The sequence below is a fragment of the Vipera berus genome, assembly GCF_964194415.1.
Source record: "Vipera berus genome assembly, chromosome: 7".
In the NCBI taxonomy this organism is placed as follows: Eukaryota; Metazoa; Chordata; class Lepidosauria; order Squamata; family Viperidae; genus Vipera; species Vipera berus.
Window position 1 is genome coordinate 79,907,145 of NC_138209.1, and position 24,638 is coordinate 79,931,782.

A 24,638-nucleotide genomic window follows, 5' to 3' on the forward strand; every position below is an offset into this window, starting at 1 on the left:
TTTATAGTTCAGTTTCCAAATTCATAGCTTGAATGCTTTTTCAGCCTGCTCAAAAATTTAGTTAGCCCCCACAATTTCTACTGCAAGAGAACCACAAAGGCTGGTGACAAGCTTCCAAAGATACAGCTATAGGGTTTTAAAAAGTTGATCGCCGATCGTTCCCATCTGAACGTATTGAATTCTGAACATTGGCTTTCAAGATTGATGCCAGCCTTTTGAGGTAGGCCAGGTCAGGAAAACAGGCCTCAGCAATTCCGAGAAGGCCACTTTATTCTCATGGGGTATATAGCAACAGAATCTTGAAAATTTTTCTCTCTCCCATCTTTTGCTGAACAAAATCAAAGTGGAATTATTATCTTGAGCTTGTTTCTGACTCTTCCTTCAATCCTGGGACTGTGTAAATCTTGCAATGTATCTGAAGGCATACAGATTATGATAAGTTGATCATCTCAGCAGCCTTACTTTCCCGCTAGGCTATTTTTTATTTTCCCCTAAAAGTTAATGATTGCAGTGAGACCACTTTACACAGTACAGGTTGATAAATAAACTCACATTTTACGCAGCTGGGGAAGCTTCTTGAAGATCCCCGTGGCTTCCAGCACTGTAAATTCATTGTTATTGAGCCTCCTGTAAATGGAAACCATAATAAATATGTATGTTTGAGTTCCTGTCTTTAGTAAATCTATGCAAATACAGCAATTAATAAAACACTGTCAAATTGTGAGGGGAGAAAACAAAACTCCTCTGGCCACCTGGTGAAATTTAGAAGCAGAGATGAACTGACTGCAGCTTTTCATAGAGCAGCCGGTTAAAGTAATAATCAACGTGATTTTGTCTGGAAAACTTGCGTAAAAGTTACAAACAATAAGATATGCATTCACTAAAAGGGATGCAGAAATCAGACACTAAGCAAGTTATGTTTATAGTTATTTATGGATTTACTTATCAGCGTTTACATTTGGGCCATAACGAAAATTATTGGCTGGGTTACAAAAATGTGTGATTTAAGCAGACTTCAGATGTTACTGAAAAATCCTGCTTAATTAATCTACCTAATGCAAACAGCCTCCATATGATTTTAATAAATATACATTGGTATGTATATTCCACAAAATGAAGAATATATCTATTTCTCAGGGCATTAGCTGCTCAGGGCATGATGTTTAATTGGTTTTAATGGTTTTTTAATTTTTGTATCTGATTTTTATTGTGTATTGCCCTGTTCACCGCCCTGAGTCCTTCGGGAGAAGGGCGGTATAGAAATCAAATTATTAAATTAAATTAAATTAAATTATTGTCGTTTTCCAAAATAAATGACAGATCGATTCAGTCTGACGTTACACTAAGTTTGTGCTCATCTTTCTACCTTGTATGTGAATGTGTGGTTTTTTTTACACATTTTCCAATGCTTCATAAATGATTACACACCTACAAAACAATTGGTTTCAGGCATGTCATATGTAGGGAGCCCTTTCATCTGTAGAGATTGTCCTTTGTGCCCAAAACCTCTGTTGCTAAGTGAGTCATTTGTTAAGTGAGTTTTGCCCCATTCTACAACATTTCTTCCCACAGTTGTTAAGTGTCTCAGTGCAGTTGTCCAGTTACTAATATGGCTATTAAGTGGATCTGGCTTCTCCCTCTGACTTTGCTTGTCAGAAGATCGCAAAAGGGGATCACGTGACCCCATGACACTGCAACCGTCGTAAGTATGAGTCAGTCTGAATTTTGATCACGTGACCCCGGGGGAAGCTGCAGCGGTTGTAAGTGTGAAAAATGGTTGTAAGTCGCTTTTTCCCATGCCGTTGTAACTTTGAACAGTCACTAAACGAACGAATGTAAGTTGAGGACTATGTTTCACATGTGGCAAAAGTATTAATTGCAATAAATTTCTAGAAGCAAAAGGTTCATTAATGTCAAAAGTAATTGTAATAAATGCAAATGCAGAAAACAATTAGACATAAAGTGATTCAGTTGTTGCTTTCTTTTTAAGGATTATGCTATGTTTAAAGTTCTTAATGTGAAAGTCTTGAAGCACATCACATCCTCACGGCTTTTCTTTCTGGAAAACATCCCTTTAGAACCATGAATTTTGCTAACTGTTTCTCATCTGGAAGCCTTGGAGGGCAAATGAATGAATGAATGAATGAATGTTTACTCTTGCATCCACAAGTCATTACATATAAGACTTATAACTGGTGCATCCAAATTGTACCTCATCATAGTCTGAGCCTTTCTTATTATTCTTTCTTTTTTCTTTTTTTCTTTTTTTCTATTACTCTTATTATTTGAAATTAATATTACCATTATTTTATTATTTATTATATAAATTATAGGCCAGTTGTAACTCTGGGGGGTTGTTTTGCTGGGCCTGACACTTCTGTAGTCCCATTTCCTTTTAAATAACCTGATTTTGAGTCTTATCCACTACAGTTTGCCTCGTCCCTACAGCAAATTTTGGCAACAAACCACAAACACATGGATTGAATTATCAAGTAAATGCTTAAAGGAAGCCTCCTGAAAGCAAGAGTCATTATGCCTGTTGCTAAATCAGTTCCCCTCCTTGCTTGGAAAACTCCTCCGTTTGCAAGCATCCCCCAGGGTTATTTCTGTGCTCCCTTCCAGCTGTGAAACACAGCGGAGTATAACGGGGAAGGCTTCAATTTGTTGTTTGTATTTTAATAAGCACACTGAACTGTAGCTGGCGAATTGATATTGCTAGAAGCAAAGAGCTGCTTGCTTTTAAAGCAAATGTTAAGAATACTGTCAACAATAAAAAGTGGTAGGAAACACAACAGTATTATATGAGCCAGCAGTGTGCTGCAGCTGCCAAAAAAGCCAACACAGTGCTAGGCTGCATTAACAGAGAGAAAGAATCCAGATCACGCAAAGTGTGAATACCGCTTTACAAAGCCTTGGTAAGGCCATACTTGGAATCCTGCATCCAGTTTTGGCCACCAAGATGTAAAAAAGATGTTGAGACTCTAGAAAGAGTACAGAGAAGAGCAATAAAGATGATTAGGGGACTGGAGACTAAAACATATAAGGAACGGCTGCTGGAATTGCGTATGTCTAGTTTAATGAAAAGGACGAGGGGGGACATGATAGCAGCGTTCCAATATCTCAGGGGCTGCCACAAAGAGGAGGGACTCAAGTTATTCTCCAAAGCGCCCAAAGGCAGGACAAGAAGCAACGGATGGAAACTAACCAAGGAGAGAAGCAACCTGGAACTAAGGAGAAATTTCCTGACATTGAGAACAATTAACCAGTGGAACAACCTGCCTCCAGAAGCTGTGAATGCTCCAACACTGGAGGTTTTTAAGAAGAGACTGGACAGCCATTTGTCCGAAATGGTATAGGGTTTCCTGCCCGAGCAGGGGGTTGGACTAGATGACCTCTAAGGTCCCTTCCAACTTTATTTTATTTTATTTTATTTTATTTTATTTTATTTTATTTTATTTTATTTTATTTTATTTTATTTTATTTTATTTTATTATTTTATTATTATTATTATTATTATTGGATAAAATAGTTATAATGATGATGACATGCTGAAGCTACTAGCTGTAACGCTCAGACAGACAACCTGTGATCCGTTGGGTCGTGGTTTCAGAGACAGGGCCTTAATTAAGCAGAGAAACAGTGGTCAAAAGCAAAAACCAGTAGGAACAGGAATGATTTCCAAGTTCCTGATGGTTTGACTGGGGCTGCCCATTCTCTGGCAGTTGCCTGGTCTATCCAGAGGGGGGGGGAGGACTGGGGTGCAACTTCCAAGGCAGCAGTCTGGCAACGCGGAAGCAAACACAAATCTGCCAGTTTTCAGTCCCGTCGAAGTCCTGGTTCCCCGATCTTGGTTGTATTAAGGTAGCCCCCTTGGGGCACACCTGGGTTCAAAATCTGGTGCCCTACAATGCACAGTTTTGTCCATTTAAAGGTTACAGACATCAGAGTTTTAGCAGCCTGGCTGTTTAAGCCTCTGTTTGAAGCGTTGATTGAAAGATGGCTCCATCAAATCACTCTTTGAATGAAGCATTGATGGTGGTGGGGGGGGGGCAAACGAGTCAATGATCAGAAGATTTTTTTGTGAACATTTTGTGAAAACACAGTCATTTTTCGGGTTGAATCAAGTCGAATTTCAGGGCACAAATTTGAGCAGGCCGACCCGTTTGAATCCAACAGTGAGTTTGCCTTAGAACCAGCTGACTCATCCAGCGCCAATTCTAATTTTAAAGATGAGGAGACTAACCGTAACAGCAATAAAGCTAGTGATGATCTGGGTTGTGTTTGCTGTTCCCCTTTAGCAGTTACAGGATCGCAGCCTTTGATATGTGTGGAGATATTGTGGCTGATGGATATTTTCGCTTACTCAGCTCCTTCAGGAAAGCTGCTAATAAACTATTAATTCTATCACCCTCTAGCTCATATAAAATGATTACAAGCAATATTAATATTACATATAAAAAGAAAAGAAAACAGAAAAGAAAGCTTACTCAAATGCTAAATGAAACTTTTTAGTCCCATATTTATTCTGGATATAATCAATCCCCTTTTTCCACTCCATAATATAACGTTCTTGCGAATGATCTTTCAAATAGGCCGAAATCTTTGCCATAATAAAGTCAATCCTAGAAAAAGATTGATGTCTATCAGAAAAAAAAGTATAATCCTTTTCATGTAGATGTGTATCACGCCAAATGTCTCGCAATTCCAAATCATCCTTCATTTCAAAAAAAGATTTAGGCAATCTAGCATGACTCGGGACACGCTTAAAAAAACCAGCTTTGTCCATCTGTACGTCTAGGACACCATTCCAATCTCCCATAAAAATAAAAGATTTATAATCCAATTGGGTAACCTTTGTGTATAGTAAGTTAAAAAAGTCAGCTTGTTGTTGATTAGGAGCATACAATCCAACTAAAAGCTTTTTTTTTTACCTTCTAGCAACAAGTCTATCATAACATATCTTCCTTGCTTATCTACTTCAATTAATTCCGCTGTTAGAGTACTTTTAATGGTCTTGCTCTTGCTCTTGTCTCGCTCGTCTTAAGGCGGCACGCGTCATCCTCTGCTCTCCAGCTGCAACCGATGAGACTGTAACTTGATCCCCTCCAGCACCATTCTCCTCTGTCTGTCTACCTTCAGCGTCTTGAGGCTTTCCCTCGCCATATCCCTTTGCAGCTTCCAGAAGTGATAGGGGGGTTGCTTTTAACACATTGCTGTAAAAATCACGTGCCTAAGTCACAGTAGCCAGACGATGTCTTTTACCTTCGTGCATCACCACCATTCCAATTGGAATCTCCCATCTAAACTTGATATCACATTTCTTAAGTTCCTGTGCAAGGAATGCAAAATCTTTCCTTCTCCTTAAAATCTTTGGAGGAATCTCTTTTAAAACCAGGACTTCTTGCTCAGCAACCACAAATTTAGTATCGTAAGCAGCTTGAATAACTTCATCTCTAATTGCTCTCTTTGTAAAGTAGACCACCACATCTCTAGGTAGCTTCCTCTGTCTTGCCACCCATGAATTTACGCGAAAGATTTTATCCATATTTCCCTCAATTTCAGATGCTGGCTGGCCCAATACCGCTTCCAAAGCCTCAGAGATCAGCTGCTTTAAATCTTCTTTAGGATTCTCTTTTAAGCCCCTGATTCTAATAGCATACTGCATCTGATGGTACTGGACAAGGCTCAATTCTCCGTCCATTCTGTCCCTTATATTTTCATTCTCTAGTACCTTTACTTCTAATATAGAGTTCTTTTGACTAAGATCCTCCAATTTTTCATCCAAACGTTGCACACATTCAGCCACACTTTCAATTATGGACAAAATGTCTACCCTCATTGCACTAAACTTCTCTTTCATCTTCTCCTCCAGTTTCTGCAATTTCTCCTCCAGCTTTTCCTCCAGCTTTTCCATCTTTTCATCCATCATATCTGACATTAATTGCAATTGCTTTTCAAAAGCATCTTGTAAATCCTTAAGCGTCAATGCCGGAGGAGGTGCAGGAGGAAGCAAAGCTTGCAACGAAGTCTGTTGCACCGGGGAAGCCCCCGCACTCCGAAGAGCTTTAGAAGTTTTAGCCGCCATCTTTCCCCACTTTCACTTGTTGCGCACTTTCACTTTAAAGCTATAAAGTCCATTGAGTTAGAGAGTAAAGATAACAGTCCACTTCACCTTGACCTCCTGTACCGCTCTGCCTGCACCTTGATACTCAAGAGTCTTTCCTTCTGGCAGGGGTGGTTGCTAACGCCTGGCTCTGCTCCAAAAATCACGGAGCAGAGACGCTGCGCGGCTCGGAGCTAACCCAGGCTTCGGGGGGGCTCAATCCTTCAGCCGCCCAAACTTTCAGCTCAGGCGGCCCCGGAGAGCTCAACCCCTACCTGGGGCCTCACCCCCTCCTCTTCTCCCGAGGAGGGGGCTTCAAATCCACCTAAACAGCTGATCGGCGCTGTTTTCGATGGAATAAACACAGCTGTGGAGCGGACAGCCCATGTTAGCATATGGATGCTTATGATTGTTCTTTGTTTTTATACCCTGTATTTAGCTCTGGGAAGTCGGGGGGGGGGAGAGGGGGGAATGGGTGGGAGGGATAGGGAGGGTTAGGTAGGGGTTGGGGGAGGGGGGATTGTTAAAGTTAAAATGTACTGTAAAACTTTTTAATAAAAAAAAGGAAAGCTGCTAATGGCAGCTTCAGACCAAAGCAGAGTTAATACATCTTCCCTTTCCCGAAGGACCTGAATAAGCAGCAATATCAATCGGATAGTCCTTGACCTACAACAGTTCATTTAGTGACTGTCTGAAGTTATGACTTATGACCATTTTTCACACATAACCATTGCAACATCCCCACGGTCATGGGATTTACATTCAGATGCTTGACCACCGGTTCATATGACAACCAAAGTCAATGGGGAAACGACAATCACTTAACAGCCATGTTACTAATTTAACAACTGCAGGAAGGTCGTAAAATGGGGCCAAGCTCATTTAACTAATTTCTCACTTAGCATCATAAATTCTGGGCTCAGCTGTGATCGTAGGTCAAGGATGTCAAGGTAATGATTTAGAAGCTAACCAGCTGATGTAATGTGAGGTGTATGATATAATGGTGGGAAGGACTCAGCAGTGTCTGTGTCCCTTTAAGAGCTTTGTATAAAAGGGAAGGCTTTGCAGATGTGTGCTCTCTCTCTCTTCTGTATTTCTGCTGTAACTGCTGTGTGTTGGAGACTGCTGTATTAACACGTGTATGCATATTGTTCCTGGTATATGATATTGTAGATCAGGGGTCTTCAAACTTGGCCCTTTTATGACTTGTGGACTTCAACTCTCAGAATTCTGGGAGTTGAAGTCCACAAGTCATAAAAGGGCCAAGTTTGAAGATCCCTGTTGTAGATAGTGTAAGATAAATCACCATTTAATATAGACCACTGTTTACTGTGTTTACTCCTGGGTTATCTCAGTGCGATAAGACTGTGCATGCTCTGACAAAAGACCACTTGTATATTCCTCTGCCTATCGATGCAAGACAGGACTTACAATTCTGCTGTGTACTGAGGGAGATGCTCGGGAATCCTGCTGAGCTTCTGACTGGAACAATCCACCATGGTGCCTTCGCAACGGCATTTTTCAGGGCAAGCTAAGTCCGCAAAGCAATTGCCGCTCAGTTTGGATCGGTAATCTTCTGTGCCTGTGGGAGAAAAGAAACATAGAATACAAGGGCTCAGTCTGTGAAGGCAGTTTTCCAACATTTGGTAGAAAAAGAAGAGGAGGAGAAGGAGGAGGAAATACGCAGATCTGCAACCGAGACAAAAAGGGTAGTTGGGGGGGGCAGGTTTTGTGATAATGAAGAAGAATAAGGCTTAAGTGTGGGTTAAATTTTAGAAAGCTTGAAATTTGCTGGAGGGGAAATCCCGCGTGGGTTAACATTTACTTGAGCTTTACACAGCCGTAGTTTCTGCTGATTAAGCTGTTGGCCAATCTATTCCATTTTATGGTGGGGAAAAAACAGAGAACAATGTCCATTTTGGTTCAATATGTTTTACCCCAGTTTTGGACTTAAGCAGATCTTTGCACCCGTTGCATCGCCACCCCCGTTAGACTCCCATTTTACTGAAGCCGGCCTTTTTGTATCATCTCTCAACAATGCAATTTACAGCCCTGTCCTGCTTCTTCGTTTGGTTTTATTTTATTTTATTTATTTATTTAGATTTGAGCCTCAGCAGCTTGTCATGCTGTAGAAAGCTGCGTGACGTTCCATGGTGCTTGACAGAACCATGTTTTACGCATACCTCACAACCACATGGTTAGATCAAGCACAACAGAAAATCTCGCCCACTTAATCACAAACTTCATCCACTAGGACAAGGAGAGGAAACAATGGGGGGAGAAGAGGAAGAGGAAGAGGACAGTGTTGCAAGGAGAAACTTCAGAGGGTGCCTTGGCATTCTTTTGAGAGAATATCCACTGCGTGACAGTCACATCACGGAATCTGAAAGCGTGCAGGAAGAAATCTGTCCACCGTTCGTTGTCAGTTACAGAGACACGTACACGTCAAACAAACATCTAGAAAAGATTGGAGGGCTGGTTGGTGGCAGGAGGGAAACACAAAGGAGGCAGAAATGGGTTGTGGACTCTTCTTGGATAAAAGGTGAGGAGCCTGAGACTCAAGGGGGGGGAAGCGCGTCTGATCTGAGGAGCAGGTGGCACAATCCACATTCCCTTCCTTACTTACAGCCCCCGTGGTGAACGCCTGAAAGAGGAAGGAAACACAGACCAGGAGGAAAGAAAGGCAGAGTGATCCCCCATGGAAACGGAGCGAAAGAAAACCCTTCCAGAAGACAGAGAGAGCTGATATGCTTGATCTCACCCAGGGTTTGAGGAACAAGTTGGCTTCAAATTTGGCGCTTCCAAATCCAGGAGTTGGGTTTGTGTTTTAGCACGTACTTTTAACGTACGTTTCTTTGGTTTGTCTGGCTTACCCCAAAAGAGAGAGAGAGGGCTGAATTTGTTTGAAGCAGAGAGGACAGCAAAACACTGAGCAAGGCCACCGAATGTGACTTCACATTCATTCCAAGTAAGGGATGTGGTTTGCCAAAGGAACGTCCCCAATGGCCATCGCAGAATTAATGGGAAACGGACACAGGTAAAGTGGAACCCCGTGGCACTCCAGTCACCTATGTTCGCAGGCTATTCGGCTGGCCATGGATGTATTTCTGGGTGTATTTGGAGGAAACAGAAGGAAAAGAGCTAGGCCGTAGCAAACAGCTGGCTAAACTCCCAACCCCAAAATGGCTTGACATTCTGAAGTTCGAAATAACAAACTGGTCTGTACTAAGTAAATGCTCGTTCACAAGTTGGATTCTCCCAGTTTTTAAAGTTTTTTTTTTATAAATGTATTTTTTAAATTTTTAGGCTGCCCGTCTCTCTTATTACAAGGTGGCCCTGGGCGACTTTTGCAAGATTAAAACAGCACAGCTGTCAGGAGAACTCTGGAAGTCCAGGCAACCTAATGTTGCTAAGGTTGAGAAACCCTGCCATAGATATTAGTCAGCAAAGTATTCATTTCCTGTTAGTCCAAGTGTTTGATATGATTTCATGTCACTGAGGGGTCATTGATGCTCTGTAGTTAAGGTAATGAAACGTCTGCAAGAAAACAGGCAAGCTCAGAGAGAACCAAAGACCCCTTATTTCAACCCTGAGCTGCAAATATTCTCTTTTATTGATTCATATCACTCTTCTGCTTTTTTTTTATAAGGAGCATCTACAATAACCAGGAGAGGCCATTTTCTTTTGGTAAAAGCATCTCACTCCAGCAAAGCATCCAATGGACTTTCTTCAAAGAAAGCAGCAGGGCAGACTTTATCCCTAACAAAGAGAGAGGCTATTATATCAAATAATTGTATTTAATTTTTGCTGGCTGGTCATGCGTTTGCATTTGAGTCAAAAGATTCATTATACCTTTTAACCCTCCCACCAATCAATTATTTTTCACCTATCAGGATCCTGCAATGTACGTCAGCAATCCTATGGTTCTTCCCTCCAACCGTTAAGAAACTACTGGAGTGGTTTATCAGCCGCACAAAATAAATAAATCGTTAAAATGGAAGCGTAAGTCAAAGAGGACCAGCCATTGCCCTCAGTGTGGCGTGTTCAAGGAGAATGAAAATTGCAATCCATAGCGGTGATGTTTTAATTATTTCTACTTTCATCAGAGCAAGGGCACTCATGGATAGTCTGTGGATCCTTGTGCAAAAAAACAATACAAAACCCACAAATGTTGGCTTGGCATTCTGTGATTTCACAAGCACAAGGGAACAAAGGTCATTAGAAGAATAGAGCAGAGAGCTGAAAACTTGAGTTCCGGGCATAAAAAGCAAAGCAGAAGAGGATTCTTTGGGTTTTCTCAGCTCTTTCATCATAGCAGGAACCTTTCATTTTAAAGCAGCTACATTTAAAGAAAAACGATGTTGATGTGAGCAGAATACCGCAAGACAAAGTATCCTAGCAAGTTCCCTTTCAAGAAACTACCAGCATTTATGAGTTGGATATCAAGAGCTGCATGCAAAGCTCACGAATTCTGAAAACAAAACGAGACAGCTACCGCTGCTCTAAAGGGTTAAAATGCATGCATCTCTAGGTTAGAAGTTAAGACAAACTTGCTTTGTGTGACTGAGCGCAAACTCGGTGTGCAGCTAATTGCACAGCAACAGCCAAACAAACCTACCTGGAATGAAATACTGTTCTTTAGCTACGTAGAGAGGGAGAGAGAGAGAGAGAGAAAATAGGAACCTGAATGTCAGCAAGCAAAGACTTTATTAGACTAAGTAAGGATGACAGATAGGCTAAAGTGACTACCAGGGGGAGAAAAATGTATATTTACATCCATTGATTACACAGTATGCCTGGATATAAACTTATTCGCATCAAGGTTAGTTGCGTTATTCTTGTATTTGCCATAAAAAAAACAATTAATTAGCTGGACACCAGATGCTACAAGTTAAGATTTTTAAAGAAAGGAAGTAGGAAATAGAATAAGATTAGAAAAAGCAAACATCACAATTTATCATGATATAAGCTTCCCCCTGTAATATGAAGGTCATCTATTTAAATTTTCTATTGCTGGTTTGTTTTTGTTTTTTCAAAGATTTTGCTAATATTCCACGCTTTCTTGATTGAAAAAAAAATTTGCTATGATGAATATAGCCCAAAGGTCTGATTTAGTACAAACTTAAAAAGCATTATATAATCAATTTCTGTATATATATTTTTGTGTTTAGCAAAGGTTGCGATGTGGGCTAACTACATGGATATTCTCGATCCAGTCCAGACTTCCTTTGATGGCTAAGTAATTCAGCTAAGAACCAGACAGAGTTTCTGTTAAGGATGTCTCCAATTTTCATTTCTCTCTTTAGAGAGGCTGTAGCAAGTTTTCTTTGGAAGAGAAGAAAAAGTAGCAGGCGAGCGAAAGAAATTACCTGAACAACGAAACTTCTTGCTTTTGATCTGCCCAATCCTTTTGTTCGCCAAACGGCGGGGGCTGGCGCAGCGGGCACCGCTGGTCTCAATGGGGTTTACATGGAGATAATCTGCCAGCCACTTCAGATGACAGTCACAGATAAATGGGTTCTGAGCCAAATGCCTTGGACAAACAGAAAGAAAAGGACATTTTTGTAAAAAAAATGTTGCGTTTGGTTTTCCACCTTTGCCAAAGTTTCCTGCTGTACTTGGGGACTGAAATGAAAAGTCCCAAGCAAAATGCTCATACGTACAGGGTCTGAATTGCTCGGAGAGGGGAAAAGGTGCCCTTTGCAATGGTCTGAAGCTTGTTGTCGTACAAAGAAAGTAGGTTCAAATTATGTAAGTCTTGGAAGGCGTCCACGCGCAGGCAATTAATCTTGTTTGCATTTAATAATCTGTAAAACCAAAGAGAAAGGCAATGTATTAGGCATTTAATTAGGCTTTCCTAAGCTTCACTGGTATAGCAATAGGGCTTAAGACTTATATACCGCTTCACAGTGTTTTACAGGCCTCTTTAAGCGGTTTACAGAGACAGTCTATGCCCCCCCATCAATCTGGGTACTCCTTTTACCGACCTCGGAAGCAATTTTCTAGAATTTTGTGTAATACAAAAATGACTTTGCTATTCAACATATTCTAACTCCTAAGCATGGCACTTCATTATCAAGGGCTCATGTAAATTATATTCTCTGCTTACTAGAAAGCGAATATATGGAGGTGTGGAAGAGACTTTGGATGACATGTTAAAAAACAGTTTATCATTAGAAGAACCATTTCAGTAAACCATGGGCTTTGTTTGTGAAACTGTACACTCAATTTTACCCATAGATAATTGAAACAACCTAGCTTCATAAACTATATTTTGGAGATTCAGGTAAATTAAGCATTGTATGGATTAAATGGCATCACATTTAAATAAAAAAAGAGTCCACTGCAATTTTACAGGTTTTGTATAAAAAGTGGAAAATCGCATTCCTGGGAGTACATATTCTCTCTCACACATCCTTCAAACAAACAAAAATTTTATCTATCCAATCATAGTTGCCTCTTCCCCACTGTCTCCCTTCATCTGTAACTATGATTTAAAAATGCAATGTTAATACAGATTGAGTCCTTAAAAATAATTATAAATAAGCAACCTTTCTTGAAGAAGAGATGATAGATAGATAGATAGATAGATAGATAGATAGATAGATAGATAGAGACAGACAGACAGACAGACAGACAGACAGACAAAGACAGACAAACAGTGCCAAGAAAACAGGATAAAACAAATGAAAATGTTTCCTTAAATCAGTATTCTTAAACCATGTGTTCCGAGTGCTTAAAAACCAAACAAAAAGGCCTGCAGAAAATCTATTGAAGGGGAAAAAAGATTTTGTCTTGCTGAAGAGTAGGAGTGGGAGACGAGAGCATAAAAAGGGTCAGAAAAACCTCATCACCTTCAAAAGATGCAGCTTTCTCCCCTCAAAGCAGTCTTGCTAGTTCAACCCACTTCTACCTCAAACTCCCCTCTCAATGAAGACAAATAAAAGTGGGTTTTGTAAAAGAAATACTCACAGCAACTGCAGAGCGAAAAGCCCTTCAAAGAGGCCCTTGGGAAGTTCGGTAATTTTGTTTCCATAGAGAACCCTACAACAACAACAACAAAAACGGTTAATTAATTCACCTAGAAATTTTCGACCACCATCTTCCCTCAGCAAAAGTAGAACAAAGTTCTCATGCTGAACCATGAAAATACTTCTGAATAACATGGGTTTATCTGCCAATCTTCCACAATCAGGCTCTTACTGAGGAGTTGGCTTTGATTTCGTTGGTTCTTCTTAAAGTATCTTAATTATTTTCACAGATGTGTTCTGATCTAAATCACATTATCAGCACTGAACTGTTCTGAGGGCTGTGCTTTGCAGGAAGAAAATTGGTTGGCGTTGTTGTTGGGTTTTTTTAGATTTTTTTTTATCCCACCTTTAATATTTTTGTAAGTAACTCAAGGGCCAAGTGCTGGGAAAATCAGGACATTCAGACAGTTCAAAGGAATGTAAAAATTTATTGGAAGCTTAAGCACTCTACGAAGAATCTGGCCAACTAACAGTCAAGGGAAATGAGCGGGAGATCAGAAAGGCATTCAAGGTGGTGCTGGACTTAGATCTATTGTGGACACGAAGGGACTCGTGACTTATGATGTGTTTGACCCCTTCTCCCTCAGGCTGAGCCTGGTCATCTCCTACATCAAGACAGCAAACGTACCTAATACCCCTCTTATTTTCCCCACAATAATCACCTTGTGACGGGAATTAGGCTGAGAGAAACTGACTGGCCCAATGTCACCCAACTGGCTTTCAGTCTCCTGGTGACTGGGCCAAAACTGCCCAGCCAGCTTTGATGCCCAGCTAAAATAAGGCCACCTAAATCAGGATGGCCCGACTTGTGCCTGACTAGACGCCAGTGGCATCCCATCAACTGCACATCCCCTCAGGGACAACACTTTGTGTAAGCTTCCTGCAGAGTTCCTGTGCAAATTACACCACTGTCACTCTGGGTCTGAAGGAACGGCTAACAGCTTTAGAGTTTCATTTGGTCATGGAACAAATGTTTGTGTGAACCAACCTCTCTGGGTTTCAGACATGAAATAACAGCTAGAATTTTCATTAGCTTGAAAACTCCCTAAACATTTCAGGTCTAATTGAGCTTAGGAAAGCCACATATGGAAGTGTAACTGTGATGGAAGTTGAGATGCATACAATTTGGGGCACCAGCTAGCTGAACTACAACGCAGCAATTTTATTTCCTGTCTAGCTCTCTGGTGAGTACAATGGAGTTTGATAAATGGCTTCTTCAACTACCCTTCACTTGCCGTGGGATTCAGAATATAGAAAAAAAACATAGAATGTGCCCATTTTTACTTAGGAAAACAACCGAAGAAGTAGTTAGACATCAAAAAAGAAAAAGAAAAGCAAATCCAAAGGGAATGAATTTGCACGTCCTTTTTTCCCAGAGCTGTATTTACCAGCCTACCCTAAAATCTATAATCATTTGTCTGTGCACACACCGACTGTCTGGAAAACAAATCCGCCACTGAAAATTGAGTGCAAGTGGCCTTACAAACAGTTTTTGAAGGAACTTACATCGGGGACTTGCGCTTTAAAAACCGGCTTCAGGAGAATGTATGTGCCAAAGAGTGAAGGCAGCTGATTTGCATTAAAAATAATGCAGGCAATTTAGGATAAGAGTTGCATATAAGAGGGAAAATAGCATTTCTGCATGTTAAAGAACACCGCAGACCCCGAAGATTACAAAACTGACTATGGCTATTTTAAAAACATCTGTAGAAAAAAATATTGGAGCCATATGTCTTTAGATAGTACCTCGACTTATTTAACAGTTCATTTATTGACCGTTCAAAGTTACAACGGCTTTGGAAAAAGTGACTTATGACCATTTTTTACACTTGCGACCTTCCTAGCATCCCTTTGGTCACTCCATCAGTGGGCACATGATGTTTGATAATAACCTGCCCACTTTATTTAGCAAGTAGTGCCAAATAAAAGAAAATAAACGAAAGCAGAAGTTTCCTTATGTGAGAATTTAGGCCAGCGAGTGGGCTTCATTGATGTCTGGGCCAACGAAAGTCTCCAGTTGCATCCAAAGCGTTTCTCCCACCTGAACGTGAGGTAAAGGCCGCCCTCGGGGTTGGCGGCCGAGATACTTACAGGGAATTAAGTGAGCGGAGGCCCTGGAAGGCATCTGGGGCGACCTCTGAGATTTGATTATTGCTCAGATCGCTAAAAGGAGAAAAGGGATCGTATTAACACAAGCCCACCCTTTAGGACAGTTTCTCAACCCTGGCAACTTTAAGGTATCTTGCTGGCTCAGGAATTCTGGGAATCGAAGTCCACACATCATAATGTAGCCAAGATGGAGGAACAGTGCTCTTGGATGTCAAGCAGCTTCATTAATTCCACCACAAATGGGAAAGATAAACAGCAATTTATTTCAATATTGTAAAGCAGGGGTCTTCAAACTCGGCCCTTTTATGACTTGTGGACTTCAACTCCCAGAATTCCTCAGCCAGGCACATGAGGAATTCTGGGAGTTGAAGTCCACAAGTCATAAAAGGGCCACGTTTGAAGACCCCTGTTGTAAAGACTTAGCTGCGGAAACTAACTTTCTTCTTATATTATTAAAAATATCATTATGTACCCGGTGCTATCAAGAAAAAAATTATTTAAACCATAATAATAATGCAAGGCATTAATGAGGGAGGGAGGGAGGGAGGGAGGGAGGGAGGGAAGGAAAGAAAGAAAGAAAGAAAGAAAGAAAGAAAGAAAGAAAGAAAGAAAGAAAGAAAGACAGACAGACAGACAGACAGACAGAAAGAAAGAAAGAAAGAAAGAAAGAAAGAAAGAAAGAAAGAAAGAAAGAAAGAAAAGTGAAGGAGAGGGGGAGGGAGGGAGGGAAGGAAAGAAAGAAAGAAAGAAAAAGAAAGAAAGAAAAAGAAAGAAAGAAAGAAAGAAAGAAAGAAAGAAAGAAAGAAAGAAAGAAAGAAATATGGAAAAGGGGAGGGAAGGAAGGAAGGAAGGAAGGAAGGAAGGAAGGAAGGAAGGAAGGAAGAAAGAAAGAAATATGGAAAAGGGGAGGGAAGGAAGGAAGGAAGGAAGGAAGGAAGGAAGGAAGGAAGGAAGGAAGAAAGAAAGAAAGAAAGAAAGAAAGAAAGAAAGAAAGAAAGAAAGAAAGAAAGAAATATGGAAAAGGGGAGGGAAGGAAAGGAAGGAAGGAAGGAAGGAAGGAAGGAAGGAAGGAAGAAAGAAAGAAAGAAAGAAAGAAAGAAAGAAAGAAAGAAAGAAAAGTGAAGGAGAGGGGGAGGGAGGGAGGGAGGGAGGGAGGGAAGGAAAGAAATAAAGAAAGAAAGAAAGAAAGAAAGAAAGAAAGAAAGAAAGAAAGAAAGAAAGAAAGAAAGAAAGAGGGAGGCAGGAAGGAAGGAAGGAAGGAAGGAAGGAAGGAAGGAAGGAAGGAAGGAAGGAAGGAAGGAAGGAAGGAAGGAAGGAAGGACTTAGCATAAATCCCAATCTTCTTATATAAATTCAAAAGTGTTTCTCACTTACATTCGTCTCAGCTTTTTATAGGGCGAGAAAGCTCCTGCTGGAATGGCCTTGATTGAATTTTGTTCCAATCGTCTAACAGAAAGTGAAGAAAACAACACTCTAAAAATTCTGAAACTCGTCACAGGAGAGAGTAAGAGGTGATAACTGACGCCCACATCCACGAGAAAAAACACAGGGTAAAAACATGGGTAAGTTATACCATGAGAATAAAGAGGTTGCGGTTGTTTTTAATTTCAAATGCCAAAAATATATTAATGTGAATTTGACATAGAGATTAGTGGGTAATCCCCAATACGTACTATAATCATTTTGCATATGTGGCATGCTAAAATATGTTATGTTTCATCTCAAAAGGAAACACAAGGAAATATATTAGATAAATAAATAAACAGCTCTGTTACCATAGGATTCACGCCCCCCCACCCCTCCATGTAAAATTAGTCAGTAATAGTCAATGAGAACTAAAAAAAAAAAAGTTTTGAAAATGCAGAGATTCCTTTTCCATGCAGATATTTTCTTGCCTAGAAAGAAGTGTGCTTTGTGCACATTAATTGCCAACGAATATTGCCACCATCCTATTTTGAGCTTCCAGGTTGAGGACGTTGTTTTTTTTAAAAAAAGAAAAGCTTTTGAAGTCCTACTCAGGATTCTCGTATTTGACTCATGTACTCAGGAGCTGCAATTTGATGTAGAGCAGGGTCTTCAAATGTGGCCCTTTGATGACTTGTGGACTTCAACTCCCAGAATTCCTCAGCCTCAGTCCACAAGTCATCAAAGGGCCAAGTTTGAAGACCCTTGACATACAGGCATTGCCTGACAACTTCACTAATTTGGACTACCCAAATCAACTATTTTATCAAACATCAGGGAATGAACTTGGCACAAGTGCCCTCTATTCTATCAGTAAAAGCAATATACACTTAAAAAGGTAAAGGTAAAGGTTCCCCCGCACATGCGTGCTAGTCGTTTCCGACTCTAGGGGCCGGTGCTCATCTCCGTTTCAAAGCCAAAGAGCCAGCGCTTGTCCGAGGACGTCTCCGCGGTCATGTGGCCGGCATGACTAGACGCCAAAGGCGCACGGAACGCTGTTACCTTCCCACCGTAGCGGTCCCTATTTTTCTACTTGCATTTTTACGTGCTTTCGAACTGCTAGGTTGGCAGAAGCTGGGACGCGTAACAGGCGCTCACTCTGTTACGCGGCACTCGGGATTCGACCCGCCAAATTGCCGACCTTACAGGACCCCAAATCAGCTTTATTATTTATTGATTAAAACAAGGCCATATCCTTTATTTAAGCGACAGGAAGACAGTTTCAGGCCACAAGCAGTCCCTGGCTTACAACACTTTGTTTAGTGACCGTTCAAAGTTACAATGGCACTGAAAAATGAGACTTATGACCATTTCTCACAGTTATGCCCTTTGCAGCATCCCCCACGGGCACGGGATCAAAATTCAGACACTTGGCAATCGACTCGTACTTATGACAGTTGCCGTCTTTTGATCCACTTAATGACTGCACTGCTTACTGGCAGAAGAACCAGTGGAACAGCTTACCCCCAGAAATTTTTAAGAAGAAATTTTTTTAAGAAGAGACTGGACATTCACCTGTCTGAGATGGTATAGGTTCTGCTTCAGCAGGGGGCTGGACTAGAAGACCTCCAAGGTCCCTTCCAGCTCTATTCTATTCTAAGTTCCAGTCCCCATTGTTTTCGTAGGTCTAGGCTTGCCTATAAGAGTTGGAAAGCCTTCCTAACTGGGAGATCCGTTCCACAACAGAAGCAGTTTTGCCAAGATCCGGTGGACTTTCCTTGGCTGAGTGAGTTGAAGCAAAAAGAAGACACAGCAACAGGCAAGATGTTTTGAACCCAGAGCGCCCCAAATCCACGGACAGCTCACTTTCACGTGCAAACAGCTGTTCCTAGTGTGAAACCAGCTGTTTTAAGCATTTGCCCCCAACATTCAAAACAGCCTGTCCAATATTCAAAATTAGCTGTACATGAAGCAGAACATCTTGCCCTCTTAACAAATCATTTCAAAACCGAATGTTTGAATTTCAACCTTGGCTATCAGAGAAGCCCCTTGGAAACACAAAAGCCACCACTCAATCTCAGCGGCAGTGATACATTTATAGGAAGAAGCTAATCTTAACTTTCATTTCACAACAATGCAGAAACAGCTGTTAACGAAGGACAGAAAGTGGACTGCCAAAAATAAATAATCTGTAAACCAAAGTAACAATTATAAACAATGGTGTTGTATAATACCAGAATACTTTCTTGATATACTATTACCATCCATAGTGTAGTCACCACACTTTCTGAAAAGCCTCTTACGTTAAAATAATCAGGGGGGTCTCTTGAGGTACAGTGGACTGACCCTCAAAGAAATTGGGTTGATTGTAGCAGTGACCTGCCTTATGCGTCTCTAAACATTAATATTTTCTGTATGATAAAAGTAACCGAGTAACACAATCATGTTTTTTTCAGTATGGAATTAACCGCAAAAATAATGAAGTGGTCATCTTCTATGCTCCACAGATAAGCAAACATTTCTTCAGCATGTTATATGTCAAAGTCACTTGGGTACCCCTCTACGTCTAATATAATTAATGAATTAATTGTTCAACAAAACAGGCATTATTTTCATCAGAAATCCCACCGATAAGGTTAAAGTCATCAATCCTGAGCTGCCAATATCTAACAATCAATATATTGTCCTCCTGGGGTCAAAATTTCACCAATGATGTCAATCTGGAATTGCTACTTAGTGTATTTGTTGCAGGGACAAATAGTGCCCCCACACAGAGACACACAAAGTTGTGTTGGGAGGAACCTAAAAGGAATTCACCTCTCTTTATGGATATGACAGTTTTTGCTTGTCATTCAAGCTTCTGGCTCTGTTGAAACTAACAGAGATAATAAATCTGTATGTGGAAACCTCTTCCCAGTGCATATGTTTTTGGTGCATGCATGGATATCTTGTAAGCCGCCCTGAGTCTTCGGAGAAGGGCGGGATATAAATGGAATTAAAATAAAAATTAAAAAAATATATTACACATTAGAGTGGGATTCTGCCCCATCTCCCTTATAAGGTGACTTTTAGCAACCAATCCCAACCAATTTTTTTTAAAATCCCATTTATATCCCGCCCTTCTCTGAAGACTCAGGGCGGCTTACAATCTAAAGCACAAATCAATGTGCTTAGCAATTCAAGTGATACAATCATCCAGACACAAATACTAAGCTGTGTCAAACCCACACTGGTTCATTCACAGGAGGTTAAGTTGTTAGGAAGTTATACCGTCTTACTCTGTGGTCCACCTCGTGGTTACAGGACCCTTGGATGACAAATGTTAGAAAGACAGGAGAAAAAGCTTGTTACCTACATTTCTGTAATGGTTTCTGGAAGATTGGTGGGGATTTCAGCAAGGCCTTTCCCTCGGCAATCCACAATGTTGTTACTACAGGTACAGGCAGCGGGGCAGTGCAACACACTACAGGAGGGAGCCATAAAAGACTGGTGACCTGAAAACAGCAACAAACGGCCACTTCTAGAGCTGCAAGGTGGCTATTCAAGAAAAGTGCAACTAATCCCTCACAGGTGGATCCCAGCAGGATAGTTCTTCAGCCTCCCCAATCTTCTTAACCTAAAATGCCCACAAGAACTCACCTGAGATACTTCCACCTAGTAGATGAGTTAAAACCAAAGTCAAGGATACTCAGGTTTCAAAGGATGTACACCAATGTCTTGAGTAATATATTATTTATAGGTGATTCTATTTAATTTTGAATGGTTAGAAAAGCAAATAGCATTTTTCAACAAGTGCTGTGCATTCTCTTGCACTAACAGTTCAACAAAACACCAGAAAGGTCAGAATAACAGCATCCCACCAGCAAGAAAGAAGCAAATACATGTGTGTTCTATTACCCTACTGACCCCAACCATTACTGTAACAAGTTTGGTCTGGGAATGGGTCAAGACATCTGGAAGGAATCCAGTTTGGGAAAGATCTGCAAGCTTGCACTCTTTCCTTTGCATGCATTTAGACATTATCTGCTGAGCTGCTCATCAAGCATACCCAACAAAAACATTTCGGGTGGAATAAAAGAGAACAGTCCAGGTTACAGTTTTATACACAAGCTCTGGGCAACTGGGGTGCATTAAGAGCTACTGACAATTAATTGATGATACAATTGATTTTTTAAATTATTTAAAGTGAACTTGCCTTCTTCCTCATCTGGAGGTTATGAACAGAGAAAAGGAGACAAATGTTAGCAATATATCGCTTGTCATTTAATTATTCTTTCATGACAAGCAAACAAAAGACCCCCACCGATGGTAAAATGAGTAACGTGTCTGCTTGTTTATGGTTCCCCTTCAGACTTTTTATTTATTTCTTGTGCAAAAGTAAGTTAATAATTTTGGATGGGGACGTAGAATTTTGCCTCTTGCGCTGAGCTGTTACCATGAAAAACCAATTAAATAGGCAGCATCTCTCCTTCTAGCATAGGTTATTGTAGACCTAGGAGCAGAGGCAACTTCCATCAGGCAGAAAAGGATTAATCTAAGGACTGAGAGGCATAAATACGGTCCAGAATATGGGTTCCTATCCCTCTTCTCCAACTTTTCTAGCTGACTGCATTTCTAGAACCAAAAAGAGGGTGAAATTAAGACTCTTGATTCCTAACTCCATCTTCTAAGTCAGTTTTCTGAAGTGAAATGGCTTCACTGAAACACTCATGATCCTGGAAAAGTGGATTTTTGCTGGACTTCCGTGGACTATCGGTGAAACTAAGGCTGCAAATGCTGCTTTTTCCATCCCGTCTGGCATCTATCAAAAGGATGGTGGAAGCACACGGCTGATCTTACCGCTGCAGGTGAATTCTCGTTTCTGCACCTCAGCTATGTTATGTCCTCGCAAGTGTAACGGGGCCATACACTGAGTGTAAAGGCCAACTCGGGGTCGTTGACGTAGCCAGTCAGATAACCAAGCCAAGTGGCAATCACACTGCAGGCTGTTCGAGTGAAGGCGGCTGAAAAAAAAACAAGAGAGCAACCCACACATTTCCAAAAGTCACTGGCGAGACGGAAAAAGTGAACGAAAGAGGACAAGTCCTACATAGAACACTTTTATTTATGCCTGCAATGCCAAACTCAAATTGGAGGCTAAAATAGGACACCTTTCCTGCCCTCCTCGTTTGGGAAGCCTTGTTTCATTCCTGCTGTCAGCCCGAAAGGAACTGATTATTTCAAAGGTTGTTGTCTAATATTGAAATCCAGGCTTCTGGAGCTTCTACTGCATTAAGTTAACACTGATTAGAATTTATTCAAATATATTTAGGCATATTTCACATGTGGATCTCAGCTGGAGGAGTGGAGGGCAAATGCCGACGAGACTCAATTAAAACACGTTGTATTTTTTATATTAGGAAGAATCTGGAAAAAGTATTTAAATTTAACTAAGCACTGAGGCTTAATGTTAAAAATAAATAAATGTTCAAATAGTTCTCATTTATCATACCTGACAGCTAGTCACAGATGGAGTTGTGAAATTAAATGAAAAATGACTTATTTAATTCCACAGGATACCACTAATTCTATCAAATATATTTGTACTACTTTAAATATCAGTCTATCCTAGATTCTTCTGGATATTATCAATACAAAAAGAAAGAATATTTTCATTGGTTTGAATGTCATGTTAGCTCTGAACATACAAGAGTGAGATTTTTCCATTTAATAACACATTATTTCCCTTCAAAGTTCCTAAAATTATACATTTTTCTTGAAGGTGGCTCATCTTAAGTTCCCTCCCCAATGGGAGTAGATTTAAAATGTCCCAAAACTTAAAGCCGGTCCTTCTAAAAAGGAAAACGGACTTCTCTAAAGGATTCAGACTTTGACACCTTCCTAGTAGGAAACCATAATTACTTACAAGGTTCTGAGTTTGGGCATATGGTTGAAACTTGCCACCGACAGTCGTGTGATGTTGTTATTGTTGAGAGTGCTGCAAAATATCAACAATGGGTGTTTGTTTATTTATTTAGGTACAAAGGTCTCCAGTTACTCTTATATCTATGAACAATATTACGCTCCATCACTGAGAAAGAAAGAAAATAATGAACAAAAGCAGAATACTGTGCCCAAAGCACCAGAAGGCAAGACAAGAAAAAATGGATGGAAACTAACCAAGGAGAGAAGCAACTTAGAACTAAGGAGGAATTTCCTGACCGTGAGGACAATTGACCAGTGGGAGGACTTGGAAGAAGAGATTGAACAGCCGTTTGTCTGGAGTGGTATAGGGCAGGGGTAGGCAACCTCGGCTCTTTTATGACTCATGGACTTCAACTCCCAGAATTCCTGAGCCAGCCATGCTGGCTCAGGAATTCTGGGAGTTGAAGTCCATGAGTCATAAAAGAGCCGAGGTTGCCTACCCCTGGTATAGGGTCTCCTGCTTGAGCAGGGGGCGACTAGATGACCTCAAAGGTCCCTTCCAACTCTGTTCTTCTAAGATGCTAACAAGATCAACAAAGAGATGTAAGAATACCCAATTATGTTAAAAATCTAAATCAGGATAGAGGAGTGATTCTGATTATGAATTACTGGTCCATTATTGATCAATACATAAGCTAAGTGAAGCATAAAAAGAATGACTTTTTATAACTTACTTATGAAGTATGTTACTTGTAAATACTAATCACCACTGTAACAGTTTTCCTGATGCAGCTAAGAAGTTCCTCATAGTAAAACCGTCCACATTTAGATCACTTTTGTAGAAACAGACACAAGTTATGAGACTTGTGTTCATAACTGGAAACATTTCTTGAGCTTTTTTTTAATGCACACCCAACGGAGAACGAGGCAGGAGAGTCATATTCCAAATGAGATAACCTTTGCAAAGATCAAGTCCTCACTTCTCATTGCCAAATATTAATTACTTATGCAGTGTTATCACTAAATAAATCCCAAAGGTGCTTTCTCAAGAGGCAACTGGACTTTCTTGTTTTTCTTTGAAGTCGTTTCGCTTCTCATCCAAGAAGCTTCTTCGGCTCTGAAGCGATGAGAGCCGAAGAAGCTTCTGGGATGAGAAGCGAAAGGTCTTCTCTTAAGAAAAACAAGAAACTCCAGTTGCCTCTTGAAAAAGCACCGTTGGGACAACCAGGACCTGGAGGACGGAGAACCTCCATAGCCTTTCACGTTGTCTCTTTCATTATAAGAATCAAACATCACACCTCAAAAATGCAACGATGCTGTGATTTTGAGAGACAGGTGGAAGAACAATGGTGTGGAAAAGGTGGAAAACTCTTATGGAATTTTTTCATAAGAGAAAAAATGAAGAATTATTGGGGAATGTGTTCCAAATGAAAGCTGAAAGAACCAAATTTGTCCCATAAAAGAAAATTTTACGTTGTTTCAGTTCTTCCAAAGACTTACACTGAATTGCATAGGAGTACAGAATACACAAGGGACGCGGTGGCTCAGTGGGTTAGGACGCTGAGCTTGTCGATCGGAAGGTCGGCAGTTTGGCGGGTCAAATCCCGAGTGCCGCGTAGCAGAGTGAGCGCCTGTTACTCGTCCCAGCTTCTGCCCACCTAGCAGTTCGAAAGCACGTAAAAATGCAAGTAGAAAAATAGGGACCACTACGGTGGGAAGGTAACAGCGTTCCGTGCGCCTTTGGCGTCTAGTCATGCCGGCCACATGACCACGGAGATGTCCTCGGACAAGCGCTGGCTCTTCGGCTATGAAACGGAGATGAGCACCGGCCCCTCGAGTCGGAAACGACTATCACACATGTGCGGGGGAACCTTTACCTTTACCTTTACAGAATACAGCAGAGCAGAGTCGGAAGGGACCTTGGAGGTCATCTAGTACTCTAATAATATAAACTCTCTAAATAATAAAATGTGTCTTTTCAAAACATATATAAAGGTAAAGGTAAAGGTTCCCCCGCACGTGCGTGCTAGTCGTTTCCGACTCTAGGGGCCGGTGCTCATCTCCGTTTCAAAGCCGAAGAGCCAGCG

The 24,638-nt window shown here is 40.8% G+C and overlaps 1 protein-coding gene across 2 annotated transcripts in view; it reads right to left on the reverse strand.

The window, feature by feature from the left end:
- The window catches only part of SLIT2 (slit guidance ligand 2), a 180,909-nt gene that overhangs the window by 42,689 nt on the left and 113,582 nt on the right, over positions 1 to 24,638 (reverse strand). Inside the window, exons 7-17 of one of the 2 annotated variants that reach the window (XM_081332746.1) lie at positions 22,553 to 22,624; positions 21,487 to 21,650; positions 20,003 to 20,141; positions 16,618 to 16,689; positions 15,226 to 15,297; positions 13,076 to 13,147; positions 11,767 to 11,910; positions 11,473 to 11,636; positions 10,722 to 10,745; positions 7,535 to 7,685; positions 553 to 627 (exon numbers count right to left, since the gene is read on the reverse strand). In XM_081332746.1, the coding sequence (XP_081188872.1) occupies positions 553 to 627; positions 7,535 to 7,685; positions 10,722 to 10,745; positions 11,473 to 11,636; positions 11,767 to 11,910; positions 13,076 to 13,147; positions 15,226 to 15,297; positions 16,618 to 16,689; positions 20,003 to 20,141; positions 21,487 to 21,650; positions 22,553 to 22,624 (1,149 nt within the window). The remainder of the gene's footprint in view (positions 1 to 552; positions 628 to 7,534; positions 7,686 to 10,721; positions 10,746 to 11,472; positions 11,637 to 11,766; positions 11,911 to 13,075; positions 13,148 to 15,225; positions 15,298 to 16,617; positions 16,690 to 20,002; positions 20,142 to 21,486; positions 21,651 to 22,552; positions 22,625 to 24,638) is intronic. The other variant, XM_081332747.1, reaches the window with a different exon arrangement.